This window comes from Ctenopharyngodon idella, chromosome 16, assembly GCF_019924925.1.
Source record: "Ctenopharyngodon idella isolate HZGC_01 chromosome 16, HZGC01, whole genome shotgun sequence".
NCBI classification, from domain to species: Eukaryota; Metazoa; Chordata; class Actinopteri; order Cypriniformes; family Xenocyprididae; genus Ctenopharyngodon; species Ctenopharyngodon idella.
This window is the reverse complement of record NC_067235.1, coordinates 15,669,338-15,687,029: the sequence shown is the minus strand read 5'-3', so window position 1 is coordinate 15,687,029 and position 17,692 is coordinate 15,669,338. Positions and strand designations below refer to the sequence as shown.

Below are 17,692 nucleotides of genomic sequence, written 5' to 3'. Positions count from 1 at the left end.
TAGACAGCAATGGTACTTCCTCTTTTAAGATCCATGAAGGTACTAAAAACATATTTAAAACAGTTCATGTGAGTACATTAGTTCTACCTTAATATTATAAAGCGATGAGAATATTTTTTGTGCACCAAAAAAAGAAAATAACGACTTTTTAGCAATATCTAATGATGGCCGATTTCAAAACACTGCTTCATGAAGCTTTGGAGCTTTATGAATCGAATCAGTGGTTTGGAGCGCCAAAGTCACATGATTTCAGCAGTTTGGTGGTTTGACACGCGATCCGAATCACTAATTCGACTCAAAAGATTCATAATGCTCCAAAGCAGTGTTTTGAAATCGGCCATCACTAGATATTATTAAAAAGTCGTTATTTTGTTTTTTTGGTGCACAAAAAATATTCTCGTCGCTTATAATATTAAGGTAGAACCACTGAACTCACATGAACCGATTTAAATATGTTTTAAGTACCTTTATGGATCTTAAGAGAGGAAATACCATTGCTATCTATGCAGGCCTCGCTGAGCCATTGGATTTAATAAAAAATATCTTAATTTGTGTTCGAAGATAAACGAAGGTCTTACGGGTGTAGAACGACATGAGGGTGAGTAATAAATGACATTATTTTCTTTTTTGGGTGAACTAACCCTTTAAATCTCAGGTCAGGTCTTAGCTCGTATATGTACAGAGCCCCAGACATGACATGCAGAAAAAAATAGTAGGCTAAATTGTGCGCACGATTTACTAATTTGTTCCCTCGATTTACTAAAACATGTGCACGATTTACTATTTTGTTCCCATCGATTTATAAATCATGTGCATGATTTATCAATCGAGGGAACGAAATAGTAAAATCGTGCGCACGATTTAGTAAATCGAGGGAACGAATTAGTAAGTCGTGTGCACGATTTAGTAAATCGAGGGAACAAATTAGTAAATTGTGCACACGATTTAATTTTTTTTCTTGCCTGTCATGTGCGGGGCTCTGTATATATGCAAGTTTTTGAGTTAGTGTGTTTTTGTTTTTTTTTATATGAAATTAAATTAGAATAGATGGGTGTTTGTGACATTAAAAATACCATACAATTTTTTTTTTTTCAGGGGTTGAGCTGTACATGCGCAACTAGTAGCGTAAAACAAAAGAACATGAAGATTCACACATCGTCACATCACACACCTGCAGTGCTTCTGTGAACCGAGAAAAACAAAATAAAATTAAGTAAGCTATATAAAAGGAATAAAATAAATAGGACTACACATTGTATTTCATTTAAATAATTAACAGATTAACAAAAGAAAAAAAACGTCTCAGGTTACGCATGTAACCATGGTTCCCTGAGAACAGGGGACGAGATGCTGCATCAGAGCACTAGGGGAAATGTCTCCACATGAACCGGTGTCTGAAACACTTATCTAATCTCGGCAATATCATATTGACAGGCGACAGCCCAGGACATCATAACAGTGCGACCTGTAAGTATATAAGGGGCGCCTGTATAACATGTCATCAGCTTATCATCTAAAGGGACTATATGCAGGCGGGCCCCGAGGTCTCGTTCCCTGTTCTCAGGGAACCATGGTTACATGCATAACCTGAGACATTCCCTTTCGAAAGGGAACTCGTGCTGCGTCAGAGCGCTAGGGGAATGATATACCCACACTGCCATGCTGAGGGGAGTGCATGCCAACGTATGGAAGTGACAGCTGTCAGAATCAAGCAATTTCAACTGAAACGCCAGACCCATTCTCCCTACAGGTCACAAATGAGCTGTCGGTGACATCACTCCCTGCGGTCAAAGCCCAAGCTATAAGCCTCAAAGAAGGCTCCCATATGTTGCACATAGGGGCCTGCCAAGGCCGCTCAAAGGCCTGGGACCAACAACTTCAACAGAAGGGGTCCCTTTTAGGGAATGTGGCTAGGGGGCCCCAGCCAGTCACTTCTCAGGGGAACCACGTCACCCCGAATGCCACCAGGGAGGCTGACCTGGTTTTCTAGCTGTACTAGTAGCCTAGTCTGCCAACAACCTGTCTGTTTCTACAGAAACAGAGCCTCCGGATACATAAGTCTCACGAAGAGACATCCAGAAAGAGGGACTGCAAGAAGGGCAGTAGACCGACTTAGACCGTATCTCAGAGACGGGCATCCTGAAGAGCAAGACTCAGCAAAGAGAGGGGAGTATATCTGCTTGATCCTAGGATCTACAAAGCACCTATGTTTCTAGGCGATAAGGAGGCTGTGCACTCTAAAAAGGAACCATCGTGAAGGGAATACTCACAGCCTAAGGGCTGATCTAACTGGGAGGCCTCAAGAGAAGCCTTCGACCACTGACCAGACTTAGGGAGCTAAGAATTCAAACCTACCCTCAAAGTGAGGGCAGTCAAAAGAGCTCGACCCGTTAGGTCAAACAGGCTATAGGCAATAGAAAGCCAAGCCAGCTACACAAGGTAACGTGCGGTCTCAGGGGAGCCCAAAAGGGCAACCACCTGACAACAAAACTTTGCTGACCGATACCCAGCTGCTGGGGACTCGCGTCAGGGAGGCCTACAGTTGGCAACTACCTGGTATCGTGTCTAAGCTGGCAGAGAAATACCCGCACTGTGGGGAATTTCGCCTTCAGAAGGGCCCCATAGGGCCGAACACCTTGATTGCAAAATTTCACTGGCTGAAGTGACCATTGCTAGCCGCCATGCACCCACTTGCTAGGGGCTGGCTCTCAGGGAGGCCTGCTAAGGCCAACTACCTGCTAGCTAGCTGTCTGAGGCCTGCAACACTGAGGCTTGCCCACAGGAAGGCCTGCTAACATTCAGGGAGGCCTGCTGAGGCCAGCAACTGAGAAGAAGCATTTGCTAGCAGCCAGATACCCACACTGCGTCGTCAGAGATGCATATTAAGGCCTACTATCTGAAGCAAAACTATGCACACCTACCAGAAAAACCCATTACTGCTGGGGACTAGCCTCCAGGACCGCCCATTAGGGCCAGCTGCCTGGTAGCTAGTTCTAAGTGGCTTGATACAGCACCCATACTGTTGGGGCTCGCCTTCAGAGAGGCCTGCTAAGGCCAACTATCTGATAGCAAGTCATAGCTAGCTGTCCAAGTACCAAAATGCTTGGGATTCACCCACAGGAAGGCCTGCTAAGGCCAATCTTCTAGCTACCAGAACCCAACCAGATGGGGACTCGCTTACCGGGAGGCCTGCTAAGGCCACACCAAAGGCAAATACTATTGGGGACTTGCTTGCAAAGAGGCTAAGGCCTACTTATCCAACAGCAAGTCATCGCTAGCTGCTAAAATCACCAAAACTGGGAGCTAGCTCACAGCGAGGCCTACCAAGGTCTGACTAACTGCCAACAAACATCTGCTAGCTGTCACAAAACCCAAAGTGCCAGTGACTCACTCACAAGGAGGCCTGCTATACCAACTAGAGCATGTCTTGTTGCTACAACATCCACACTAATGGGGGCTCACCACAGAGAGGCCGGCTAAGGCCTACTATCTGATAAAACTATAATAGCTACCAGGAACCCAATTACTGGAGGCTGCTCACAGGGAGGCCTGCTAAGGCCAGCTACCTGACAGCCCGCCTGACCTTGAGAAAAACTATAGGGTGGAAACCAACCACAAAGTCTCTATCATGACAGAAATTATATCTGTATTCAGCACTAGGGGAATGGGGCCTTTCATAGAAAAGCCACCCATAAACAACCCAACGCTTGAACGTTAGTTCAGCGATTAGTCTAGCGATGGCCTAACAGTAGCTCAGCTTATGAAATGCGGGACACAGCAAAAAGCATTTACTATTCACAAATAGAAAAAGGAGGGAACTGCCTATTCTGCCTCTACACCAATCTGCATTATGCCCCAATGCAGAGGGGGTGGGCCTTGGCCTCGATTGAGAGGAGGCCAGCACTAGGGATTTTTTTTATTTTTTTCAAAAAGGAACCTACACTCACTAATGAGGGGTCAGTGGCAGGAATGTTTAGCAGACTGCCTAAAATATCCCTAGTGCTAGCCTAGGCCAGCTGACAGGGCGGCCCTGGTGAGGGCCAGCCCACAAAGCATAGATCTACCTGGCGCTCCTCAGAGCAGCGGCCTCTACAGAACAACTCTCAACAGAGAGGAGGCATAATCACTCAACTGAAACTGCTAAGGTGGTTCAAAAACTACCATTAAAGCCTTAGCTATCCTAATTACAATTAGGAAGAGTGACGCTAACCAGGTAACAATGTCAGGCGTCCCCGTGGGACGACGCTAGACATTTAATCTATCTGAAGTCAAAGTGCTCGTCTCTTTGCAAAACAGCCCTCCAAACAAACAGGAGAGGAGACAAACTACTCTACCCTAAAGTGGCTACCAAGGCAGCCTGCATAGGGCCAGCCTGCAACAGAGCAGCAGCCTCAAAACCACTCTCAAGTAAGAGGAAGCCAACATACTCACTAATGAAGAGAAATATAAAAGAGCGGTAGTCCCAGAAAACAAAGAATAAGTGAAAACCAGCAGACTCACCTAAGAAGACCCAAATGGCACTTCTTTCTCTCTAAAAAAAAATCGTTCTAGCCAACCCAAGGGAACTTCAGGGCCCTAAAAAACACATAAAATAAAATAAAAATATATTTCCAATTTTAACTAAATGCCCACACACATCCTACACAGGGAACAGCAGTCCTCCACCATGGAAACGTGGTGTCAACTACCCTTACAAGCCTGAAAGGGTCTTCTCACTATCAAGCCAACGGTAGACCAGCAGAATCATAATTTTCTCATTATTGGCCCAGCGACAGGCCTGGGGTTAAAGAAGAACAGAGAGGGTAGTTCTGATCACCCACTGACCGCGTTTTTGATGGATCACCTCCCCCAGTCTTCTGGCCCTGTCAGCAGCCCTTAGGCCTTGACAGGCCAGGTCCAGTCTGTCTGGATGAGGACTCAGACCTCAGCAGTATGCACATGCTGAATGCCCTTGGTCTAAGTCCCTCAGCAGGTCAGCCTGGTACGCCTGCAAAACAACCATCGTGTGCAGATCAGCACCAGCGTGACCCGCTGTCGCGGATGCCCTGCCATTTAAGCGAGATGTCAATTTAAGGGGCTTAAATGGCAGAGACTGAGCTTTCAGTGTCTATGTCCACCCAAAAAATGAAATGGATCAGTCAATAGATTTAAGAAAGAGTGATTCCCTATCTGTTATACATTAAAATAGGAGGGGATTATAAATCCACCCCTTGACCCTACTTACCTACTCAAATACCAATTATCCCAACTAATTGTTCTTTAAAATTTCTTATACACACACACACACTGAATTATGTTTTATTAACATAGTTCGGGAGGAACAAGTCAAATAAGCTACCCAATCATTACGTCATCTCAACCAGCTGTCAACAATCTGTAATTAACATATCTACCCAATCAGCATGAGTTCAGGCCTATATATAATCACAGTCAAACTCACCCAAGGATTGATTACCGAGCTCGGAGCCCTCTCCCCGGACAGCACGCCAAATACATTTACCAATTAATTTATCTGACTTATTTGTAAGTGTGAACTCCTGAATGTTCTACTTTGTGTGATGCCATTACTGTGTGTGTGCGGGGCTTCCTGTGGCTGTGGTTGGATGATATAGTGGATGAGCAGTCAAACATCGTGGGCTTCTTAATGTTTAACACCACCCATTCATTTTACCTGGACTTTATCAGGAGCCTAAATCTGTCCTGGAGAGAGGGCTATGACATTAACCCGTACCTCGGACCAACGGTAAGACACGCACAAACACAACAAAATTATCAATGTATCACACACAGACTGCTCACCCTAACCTCTCTGTGTGTGTTCAGCTGTCATCTGCCCTGCTGTTTGATGCGGTCCATGTGGTGGTGAGTGCAGTGCAGGAACTCAACCGGAGTCAGGAGATTGGTATCAAGCCTCTCAGCTGCACCTCCCCTCAGATCTGGCAACACGGGACCAGCCTCATGAACTACCTGCGTATGGTCAGTCTCTACGTGTGTGTTTATTCAACCACTTGAAAGTCCTCCAGGATTGTTTTCAGCTTAGAGAGCACCCATTGTGTTATTTAAAGTAGCATAGCTGTTTCTATTTTCTTTCTCTCTCTCTCTTCCCATGTTTTGATCAGGTGGAGTATGATGGCTTGACAGGTCGAGTTGAGTTCAACAGTAAAGGCCAGAGGACCAATTACACCCTCCATATTCTGGAGAAGCACAGGGGAGGCCACAAAGAGGTTAAAGACACACGCATACACATTTACTAGATATCTAAATGGGGACATTTCATAAACTTCTATTGTTGTTATAGTTTTTAATATTACATGTATATAAGTACACACACACACACACACACACACACACACACACACACACACACACACACACATTTTGAATAGTGCTACCATCTTTGTTTTGATTTCTTCATTTCTCCACCATCTCTGTGTTAGATTGGGATCTGGTACTCTAATAACACTCTGCTGATGAACTCCACCAGTCTGGACATCAACGTCTCTGAGACTCTGGCTAACAAGAGCCTCATCATCACCACCATATTGGTGAGGATCAACTGCTCTACAGCAGACCCAAATTGCCCACTTATGTTCACACAGTGTTTACCACATCTACATCTGTAATTCCTGTCCAGAACTCTATAATGCCCAGCCCACTTAAACACTTAATTCATTATTTATTCAATGGAAAGACAATTTACAGTATGTCTATCACGATGGAAAGAACAAAGTCATTACTAAGTGAGGAATTCACAGTTAGCTGGTCATTTCATTTTAGCAAAACTAGTCAAAATATATTTCAAAACATAGACATACATTTCTGTAATTTTATCTAACAGGATGCTGTTTTCTTAATTGTGATATTGTGATAAAAGAATTGTAAAAAATATGTACGTTACTGATGGGAACGTGAACTTGTACTGCATACAGGAATGTGTGTGTGTGTGTGTGCAGGAGAACCCATACGTGATGAGAAAGATGAATTACCAGGAGTTTGAGGGGAACGAGCAGTATGAGGGTTTTTGTGTGGACATGTTGAGAGAGCTAGCTGATATCCTCAAGTTCACCTTCCGCATCAAACTGGTGGACGATGGGCTGTATGGGGCACCTGAGCCCAACTTCTTGTGGACGGGCATTGTGGGAGAGCTGATCAACAGGGTATGTAGTCTGGCTGTCCATTATTGTCCATTATAATGTTTAAATCTTTTCAACATATTTGGTAAGCTTTCAGGTTTTAAAATCAATTGGAATAAATCAGACAAGAATCGAGCAGCTTACCCCCCTTGATCCCTATAGTCAATCAATTTACATATTTGGGTATCACAATATCCCTAACTATACAGTTTATCCCTAAATATAATTTTCAAACTCTCTTAAATAAGATCAAGCAGGATTTAGATAGATGGTCCCCATTATGTTTAGCTCTACATGGAAGAATAGCTACCGTTAAAATAAATGTCCTTCCTAGGGTCAATTTCTTATTTTCTATGTTGCCGTTACCACCACCTGAATGTTTCTTCAAAGAGCTCAACGTGGCTATTTCTAGATTCATATGGAATAAGAAAAAACCCAGAATCCGGCTTAAGACGGTAGGAAACTTAATGGGGGTTTGTCACTTCCGGACTTTAAATCATACCATTTAGCATTTCAAATAAGAACACTTAAAACCTGGGTTAACCCCAATTCTCTTGTTCCTTGGCGAGATCTAGAAGCGAATATAACTCTACCTGTTCGCTTATAAGATCTCCCCTTTTCAAGTATTTCTAAAAACTCTAAGAAAAAATATGGACCCATTGTTGAAAATTCCTTTGATGTATGGAAAAAGGTTGAGAAAATTATGGGAAGTCCTTTTTTTTATATACAAGTACAACACCTTTATGGCATAATAACTGTTTGCAAACTGGAAAAAGCCCTTTGTCTATAAAGCCTGGTCTGATTGCGGTATTCACACTTTGAATGACATTTTTTGTGAGAGGGCCTCAAATCATTTCAACATTTGAGTACAGAATTCTCCTTACCGGGATTTTCCTTTTTCTTATATTTAAGACTGAGGTCAGCCCTAAAGGCCTATGGTGTTCCCTGGTCTGCTAATATACTTCCACATCCTTTGTGGAAGTGGATGGACTTTAACACCCTCTCAAGTGGCTTAGTCTCTAAAGTCTAACTCTATTCTCTTTCAACAGTACTCCTATATACCAGCTATTTATTCCTGGGAAAAGGAAGTAACAACTAAACCTGACTGGGATGTCGTATGGGCCAGATGTTTCATTGCATCTAAGAACCTGCCACATCAGATGATCCACTATTAACTTATTAATAGGGCTTACATTACTCCAAGTTTATTGTATAAAATGAAGATCAGATCTGATCCTTATTGTCATCTATGTAATAATTCTATAGTAGGTACGTATTTGCACATGTTCTGGGAATGTCCTAAGGTGGTACCTTTATGGACCTTTGTATGTATGGCCCTCTCTGATATTTTACATCTAGACATACCTCAGGACCCCTTGATCTTCCTGCTCTTAGATGACTCTACACTTAAGCTAAATATTCATCAAAAGAGGATCTTATTGGTTGCAGGTACTGCAGCTAAAAAAACTATCTTAAAACTATGGATTGAACCATCCACTTCTTCTACTTCCATCTGGCTTTCTTACTTCAGAGACATTGCCTTGCTTGAGGGCACCACTTCTAAACTCAATGGGGCCAAGGACAGAACTATTCAAAGCTGGTCAATAACCGCCGAGATGTTGTTAGAAAAACTAAAACCTTGAGTTCCCAATTATGTGTACTTGTTTTATGTAATTATTTTACTTTGGTCTGGTAATTTTCATGGCATCTGTTTGTATATCGTACGTTGAATCTGTGATAATGTTTCTGAGACAGCTGAAACATATAATAAAATGTTAATAAAAAAAAAAAAAAAAACAGGGTATGTAGTCATATTCATCAACTTGTTCTCTCCTGAATTAATTATGGAAATCACACGGTTACATTCAATTCAATTGTATGTAATTTTCATTATTGTGTCTAGATGACTTTTCCAAGAATTTCTGTTCTGCTTCTACAATGTTTCATTGTTCTCTCCTTTATTCTTTGGAGCAGAAAGCTGATTTGGCTGTAGCTGCTTTTACCATCACATCTGAGAGAGAGAAGGTCATTGACTTCTCAAAACCCTTTATGACCCTGGGCATCAGTATTCTCTACAGGGTCCATATAGTAAGTCACACACACAGATTCAACACAGTGGCACCAGTTTAAGCCCAACAACTAAAAAATACAAAAACATATTTTTTGAGTATGACCTCTAAGTTTACCTCAGACATACTGACAAATTTGATAACATGTATTGCTGTTTTTATACTCATTTGCAGCAATGTCTTTAAAAAGATCTTAATTTCTATGCTTTTCTAATCAAATATTGTGATTAATTGTGATTAATTTGAATAAGAAATTGACATATAAAGTAATTAATTTTCATTAAGAAATTAAACTCATGGGAATTGTTGACTGATTTCAGGTTTTAATATCCTTAGAGAGACCAATTCTTTTATAACAAAAATCCTGACCCACACTCACTTAAACGGAAAACTGGTTAGTGTAATATTGACTAGATTCTTTACTTGGTGAACACTAAACAGCAAGTTCTGCTTTCGATGGAAGAGTATTAAAAATCAATTTTTGCGACTCCAGTGTGCAGCTTTGATCAATAGCGCCATCTTGTGGCCGGAGTAAAACATGCAAGATTAAAACACATTTGAATGAACAGAGGATGAGATGATACACGTTGGTGCAAATAGCCTGATATTTGAAATTCGGTGTGAAATTCTCTGCTTGTCCTGTCCTGAATGATAACAGCCAGTACAGAGAGTAAAATCTGGATAACTAACGGTAATACATAGATAGATTATGTGTCTAAATGCCTAGTGATACTGCATTAACTATATTTATGTTAATTAATAGATTGAATATTAATAGTGTACGTAATCCTTTTTTGGCTTTTATTTCTGCCACTTTCATTTACCTCTCTTTCTATTCCACTGTCTCTCAGGGCAGGAAGCCAGGTTATTTCTCCTTCCTGGATCTCTTCTCTCCGGCTGTTTGGCTCTTCATGCTGCTGGCTTACCTCGCTGTCAGCTGTGTGCTTTAGGTACACACAAATGCACACCAACACACTCAAAAACTGCTAAAATCATTGTCTTAATCAGTGTGTTTTTTCTTGTTTTCCAGTAAAAAAAAATATCTATACCTCTTTAAAACTAAACATTTATTTAAGAGACTGTTTAAGATATTAATACTTTATTTCAGAGAACTAAATTAAATCTTTTTCTCTATCTCTCTCTCTGTGTACTTGTGTCAGATTGAGCCCGTATGAATGGACAACCCGTGTCTGCGTGAGCGCAGAGACCTGCTGGAAAATCAGTACACACTAGGAAACAGCCTTTGGTTTCCTATCGGGTGCTTTATGCAGCAGGGGTCAGAGATCATGCCCCGAGCCCTGTCCACACGCTGCGTTAGTGGGGTCTGGTGAGTTTGAGCGTGTGCTGGGGCTCCATATGTGTTGTTGGTCGTTTTAACAGAGTCAATGGACACATTACACAGCACAGCTATGGGCTTTTTGCACTCTGCTTCCATCATTTATGTCCTCTCTCTCTTTAGGTGGGCATTCACTCTTATAATAATCTCCTCATACACAGCGAATCTGGCTGCTTTTCTGACAGTGCAGAGAATGGAAGTGCCAATCGAATCGCCCGATGACCTGGCCGATCAAACTAATATCCAGTACGGCACCATTCATGGAGGAAGCACCATGACCTTTTTTATGGTACAAATCATTTGATACTAATATATAAGTTTACACACGTCTGTATTGTGTATGTTATGTGGCCATAATGAATAGTAGGAACTTACCATAAATACTGTACACTTTGGTGTTCCAAACTTCTTGTTATCCTTCAGAAAATGTTGATTATCAACCTCAGGAGAGGAGGCCACGTTATATATATTACAAGATGTTTTATTTTCTGTTAATTTTCTATTTTGCACCCCTATTACCAACATTTAGAACATATTTACAGTTGAAAGTGAAACTTTTTTTTTTTTAACAAAAATGATTGAAATAGAAAAAAAAACAAAAACAATGCAGGGTGGGGATTTTCTGTCTGTTTTATTTGTGAACTGATGTTCAGCTGTTCTTTTGAATAGTCAACTTATTTTCATCAGCAGTAAACGCACTGTTCACAGACACGAAAATTCCCTAAGCTGATTGCTCACTAAACACAGCCCCCACAGCCGTCATGTTTTCAGGCCATTTCAAGTTAGATTTTGATCATAAAATGGTGATATCTAAGTGGAATTGTTTACTTACTTTTTAATTAGTCCTCCCATTAACGCCAAAATATTTTTTATTCAGACTGATTTGCGAACATGCAAGAAAACGAGACGAGATTTATCGCATAAACTAATCATAACCAATCATATCCAACCATAGTGCGATGGAGGCATTGCCTCCTCTAACATGACTTTCCCATTTTCATTCTCAATTACCCCCACCAAACCCACCGCATGCTTTGGGGGTCTGTTAAAACTCAATGGGCTCAGGGGAGGCAAGAGAGGCTCGGCTTCTCGCTGTAACTTTACTTGCTGGTGTCGCAGTTGGACAACATTACTTTAGAAAAATGAGTAAGTCCCACTTTATATTAGGTGGCCATAACTAATGTACTTACATTGAATTGAATCATTTGATACAATGCACTTATTGTGTACATACATGGTTTTTACATTGTACTTATATTTTAAAAATACCTGCATGTAATTACATCTGTAATTAATTTCTTTAATTATGTTTTATAATTACACTGTTGACCAATCCCTTACACATTAACCCACCCTTAAACCTACCCATACCACCAAACCTTATCCCTGTCCTACCTCAATAGCAGCAAAAGTGTTTTGCAATACAATATGAACACAATAAGTACATTGTACTTATTTTTGATGTAAGTACATAGTAGTTAAGGACACCTAATATAAAGTTGGACCAATGAGTCATTTATACATTTTTTTTAGGTCACATTTTGTAATATTTGCTTTGTTCTATTTCTGTAATTTTTTTTCGAGGAGGCACTGCCTCCCTTGCCTCCTTGAAAGAAACGCCCCTGAAATATATATCAATGGCTGAATCACTTACAACAAGATCAATAACAAGCATTTAGAAAATAGATAGGGTGGATTTTAATTTCATGTTGACTTTAAAACATCTTTATTGATGTAATTTAAAAATACAATTTTTATAACATTTAAAAAATGCGTAAAAGTTTACTATACCCCAAGTTTGCAAAATTAACCTAAATTAAGCCATCTCCAGTTTGGGACCAAACAATGGTTTATAGTTATTGATTAACTTGTATAAATTTGCCATAAATTAAAGAAAAATATTTGTTCTTCAATTAGTTGCAGACAAAATTTGACATAAGCTGTCAAGACTAAAATTGAGAAAATGTAATATTATTATGTAATTGTCATGCTGTAGAAATTATCCAAATGATGTCACGTCCTGAGCATCAAAATTGTATTATACTTTTTTTTTTATTGGTGGAATACAGTGGCAGGACTGCATAAAAATGTGGTACAAAGCTGAAAATTATGTTATAATTGCATTTTGTTAATAATTAAAAAGTCCATAGTTTAGTCACGAAACTCTTGTTTTACCCTCCTCCTCCCCAGTTTCACCTGTAGAGATCTGCTATGGGTCTTCATTAATATTCTTGCAGCAGCATGTTTCCTTATTATGTTTGTTATTTTAACTAAGCTGAACAAATCCTCATATTTGCTCAGCAGCAGCGGCGTAGCAGATCTCGTCCACCAAATTCAAGCATACGTACATACCATGCCCCATGCCAATAAATGCTGGTTATAAATCACTGCGAGAGTTGTCATGACTGAACAACAATAAGTTGAATTATAATTATAAATTCAAAAGATTTTGTGTGGAATACAGACATTTGATGTGTTTAAGTTTATCTAACTTATCTAACAGGTGTCATAGCAAAAAAGCTTGAGATTTGTGCCTCTAATGCTTTATGCAGATTCTTTCACTGAGCATCTGTTGAAAAGGGAATTTTTAAAAAATATTTTTAGGCTCAGTTTTGCACCATATTAATGGAAAGTGCCAGCAGGCATATATTTGCATATGCGTATGGATATCGTGTAGATTACCCTTGGCTTACTGACTGTGTATTTTCTTATCAGTTTTTTTGTTTGCTCAAGTGTTTTTGTCATCTGTGTGTGTGTGTGTGTGTCACTGTTTTCTTTGTGTTTGTTATTGTGCATGTCAAATAGTGTTTAAATGTTTATTTATGATGCATACACTGATGATAGACCCTCTCCTCTCCTCTCTCAGAACTCCCGTTATCAAACGTATCAGCGGATGTGGAACTACATGTATTCTAAGCAGCCCAGTGTCTTTGTGAAGAGCACAGAGGAGGGCATCGCACGAGTCTTGAACTCTAAATATGCCTTCCTCCTTGAGAGCACCATGAACGAGTACCACCGCAGCCTCAACTGCAACCTCACCCAGATCGGAGGCCTGCTGGACACCAAGGGTTATGGCATCGGCATGCCTCTGGGTAAGAGAGAGGGAAATAATTACCACAGAAAATTGTCAACTCATCCCTCAATTTGTAAAAACAAAAGAAAAATGTACATAGTTACAATGGAAGCTTCACATGCAATGTACAGTAGCAGAACGCATACATCTGCATTATTCCGTCTCCCAGGTTCTCCTTTCAGAGATGAGATCAGTCTGGCAGTGCTGCAGTTACAAGAGAATAACAGGTTGGAGATTCTGAAGAGAATATGGTGGGAGGGAGGGCAGTGTCCCAAAGAGGAAGACCACCGTGCCAAAGGCTGAACCTTTCCTGCACTTTAATGCAATAATTTCCTCCCAGTCTCATCTCTGCTGAAATATCCAGTTGGAACTGGTAGCTGTGTTCAGAACATGTTAGCTGGTCGACAAGCTACATTATTGCAGCTGATAGTTCTATAAACCAGCAAGGAGCTAGTTTGTTTTTAGTCCAAGATGACAAGAAACAATCTACCAGCTTGAACCAGCTCATAACGGCTAGAAACCAGCTACCAGGTTCCAAAACACATGGGGGCAGGATTTTACAGAGGGTTTCACACGGTAGCTGTCACCTGCAAGCAGTTTTGTGTGTGTTTAAAGTCAAGATGGAATGGAAGTATAGACCATTCTCTTCCATATTGTGACGTACATCGAAGTTAAACGGGTTATTGGAAAATTAAAAAAAAAAATAATAATAATTGTACGACAGGAACTTGAATAGTTGTTGATTAGATTGAGGCAGATCTGAATGTGAGCTTAAAGTTGACTGTAAGAAATAGGTGGGGTTTAAGCAGACTAAATGATTGAAGATGGCTGCATCTGAAAACTTAAAAATGCTGCCTTTGGAGGATGCATTCCAAGGTAGGAAGGCATCAAGGCACGTCCGAGTCCATCGTTAGCTTCAATTCCTGTCTCCTGAGATATCTTCATCTGATCAATTTTTGAATGCAGCATAGATGTATCCTTCGCTGCCTTTGATATCCCACAATCCTATGCTTTCCATTCGGTGACAGTTGAGCTAGAAAAAGAAAGATGGTGTCTAAAAGTGGGGTTTCTGGTCAGTTTGTGTGTAAATGTACATTCCCTTTCAATCGGTGTTCAATGTTTGATGTACGTGGGAACTGACCGACGAATTGGGGATCGCTTTGAGAGACCAATCTACTTCAAGTGTAACAAAAACAAGCCAATGCACATTGGCATGCGATAATTGCATCCAGCTGCTCTGCCCTGCAGCGCGGGTATAAATGAGCAGTAGGTGCGTCACATATTTGCTTTTCACTTCAGAGCCGAGCGGATGTGTTGTTCCTGCTCTGCAAATTTACTGAGAGTGTTTAACTCAGACGAGTCGTTCTTCAGGAAGGAGCCTCTGCGAGCTGGTGCGGGTGTGACAGCGCGGACAGCGGTGGTTGCGATCTCATGAGAGAGTAGGGTGACCACCATCAAACAAACCAAATGTGGAACGATTACTAAGTTTGTGTGGGACAATGTGGGACATGTTACCAACACTAAAATATAACCTGAAGCTGTATCCAACTTAATAAAAACATTTGTATTCTGCCTTTCAGCTGATAAAAATACTTTGTTCTTTAGTCCCTTCCAGAAAACACCATTACATCACAATGTAACATAACATGTCTTTATTTTACATGTCATTTAAATTCAACATCACTGAGCCCAAAGACAGCAGGCATCATGCAGATAACTATTTTTTTTTTTTACAGTTCTGACCAAGTCCAACTTCGCTCCACATTTTGATTGACAGCCGTCACAACCCACTAGTGATCGTGTTTACTCCTTTCTTTTTTTAACCCTTGGATAAGATTTAAAAAACGGCTGTTGTATTTGTGTAAGGCGGGATGTTACGTCTGTCGAAGCGCTGTTAAATATAAGTGAAAAACTACGCAGCAAAAATAATAAATAAAATTCTTTCTTTAAAAAGAAAAAGAACGCACGCACGTTTTCGTAATATGATAATTAAAAACCAACAGACTGATGAAAATGCGGGACATTTTCTCAATATGCGACGTGCGGGATAAGAGGTGAAAATGCTGTGCGGTACAACGCAAAGCGGGACGGGTGGTCACCCTACAAGAGAGCGAGACAAAAACAGCGGTTTTCACAGCTCTCCCCGAGTGTGCGCCTTCAATGAGTCTGCTGTAAATTCAGCTTAAAGAGGTAGCACCTTCAATGAGAGTGTGAGTGCTCACAACAGGCTTGCACTATCGTCCTGTTTGTGTTGCCGCAGCCATGTGCGCTTCAGCACCACAGAGAGCAAATTCCTGAAAGAGCATACACGGTTTGTTCTTGCATCTTTTTCAGCTGCCGGCTGATGGCGCGGGTTGTCAAGGCAACCCAGCACGTTGTTCGGCGCTCTAGATGCGCGGTTGAGACTCGAGTGCTTCAAATGAGGTGGAGTCCCTTTGCCTATTCTCCGATCTAGTTCTTCTGGTGGCCACCAGAAAAGGGCTATTTCGGCTAATAAGCCTTGGTGACCTAAAGGTTTACAGTGGGGCTTTCTCCGCCGAGTACATCTCCGTGGGCTCCCCACTCCTCTATCGCATCGCAAGCATGCTGAGACTGCGTCCGTGGGTGGTTTATGTTCTCACATGAGAGCATGACCACGTCGGCGCGTTGTTCGTCTTGTCTTTCTTATAAGGGCTTGAGCGCTCAGCACGCCATGTGCCGGCAAGTCTAAAGGCCTTGTTTACTGTCTCACTTGTCTGCCAGCTTCCAGATGGGATTGCTGGTCCTTCTCATGGGGGACCTAGCATTTCATTCGGGGATCCAGCTGAGGATCAGATGTCGATTGCTACATTGGAAAGAGGGCTGATGTGCACTGTAATGGTGTCTGTGTGCTCATGCTGAATCAGATTCAGAGTTGACAGCCATGCTTCCCGGGTCACAGGGGTGCAGTAAGTTGCCTTGCCCACCCCTGTGCGTTTTTTCCCAGATGTGCATGGAAAACTTTGCAGTATGGAACCATATTGGTGCCAAAATACAGAACACCAAAAGGGCCAAAATCTGCATAAAAAGTTTTTCCTCTCTCACTACCCTCGTTGGTGGGGTGGCAGTGCTACTGGCAGGCCGCCTCTGCCCTGCATGCGTTGGCCACCCTGTTAGACTATGGAAGGCCAAAGCACTCATAATGCGCAAGGGTAGTTCTGAGCTGGGGTTGACCTGCGCATGGTGACTAATGTCACAGCGCAGGCCCTCGGCCAGACAATGTCTACCTTGGTGGTTCAGAAGCGCCCCCTGGCTAAACCTTGCAGAGGTGCGAGATATAGCCAAAAGCACGCTTCCTCGATGCCCCCATCTTACGAGGTGGCCTTTTTTCGGCGACACTGTCAAGTTCTGTGCCCAGCAGTTCTCCGCAGTCCAGTAGCAGGCTGAGGTAGTCAAGAGCTTGCCCCGATGCACTCATGGGCTGTCCCTCAGTCTGCTCATCACCAAGGGCGTCTGTCCCCTGCGAAAAAAAACAATCTCCTCCACAGCTAGCTCTACTGTAATGTCGAGTCCTCGCAGGGAGACGGCGCCACCCATCTCAAACACCATTAAATCTATTAATAAACACCATTAAATCTATTAAATCTAGTCCTATTGGCGAAAGGCACAATCAAGCCGGTCCCTCCAGCCAATATGAAGATGGGGTTCTACAGCCCCTACTTCATTGTACCCAAGAAAGGCAATGGGCTCTGACCAATCTTGACCGTCCCTGAGATTGGTTTGCAGCGGTCGACCTGTTTCCCTTTGGGCTGTAGCTGTCGTTTGCACTCGGTCAACCAGACAGCGCGACTCACAGAAGAGCATGTCCAGTCAGTGTTGAACTGCTTGAATTCCTTCAGAGGCAGGACAGCGGCCCCACTGAAACTTTTTTAGAGGCTTCTGAAGCATATGACATCCGTAGTAACTCGTGTTGCTTCATATGAGGCCCTTCTAGAACAAGTATCCCCCTAGTCCCCCTAGAACAAGTGTCCAGGCATGCTGTGGTATTCACAGATGCCTCTGCCTCAGGCTGGGGGGCCACGTACAATGGGCATGTAATGTCGGGTCTGTGGATTGGCACATC

General features: G+C 42.0%; 2 protein-coding genes across 12 annotated transcripts in view; both read left to right on the top strand.

Annotated features, from left to right (window-relative positions):
- LOC127497605 (carcinoembryonic antigen-related cell adhesion molecule 20-like) overlaps positions 1–17,692 on the top strand; it is a 105,388-nt gene that overhangs the window by 9,250 nt on the left and 78,446 nt on the right. The gene's annotated exons all lie outside the window — the stretch shown is intronic.
- On the top strand, positions 910–10,401 carry LOC127497609 (glutamate receptor ionotropic, kainate 5-like). Its single transcript, XM_051866207.1, has 8 exons — positions 910–5,743; positions 5,824–5,976; positions 6,120–6,224; positions 6,438–6,545; positions 6,954–7,157; positions 9,108–9,221; positions 10,054–10,152; positions 10,363–10,401. The coding sequence occupies exons 1-7, from the start codon at positions 5,645–5,647 to the stop codon at positions 10,150–10,152; spliced, it is 882 nt and encodes a 293-aa protein (XP_051722167.1). The 5' UTR covers positions 910–5,644; the 3' UTR covers positions 10,363–10,401.

Bases quoted from the DNA above. Each gene is read 5' to 3' on its own strand.
- LOC127497609 (XM_051866207.1), top strand. From the start codon at position 5,645: ATGTTTAACACCACCCATTCATTTTACCTGGACTTTATCAGGAGCCTA. The intron at 5,744-5,823 runs GTAAGACACGCA...GTGTGTGTTCAG, and splicing joins ACCCGTACCTCGGACCAACG to CTGTCATCTGCCCTGCTGTT. The intron at 9,222-10,053 runs GTAAGTCACACA...ACTGTCTCTCAG, and splicing joins TTCTCTACAGGGTCCATATA to GGCAGGAAGCCAGGTTATTT.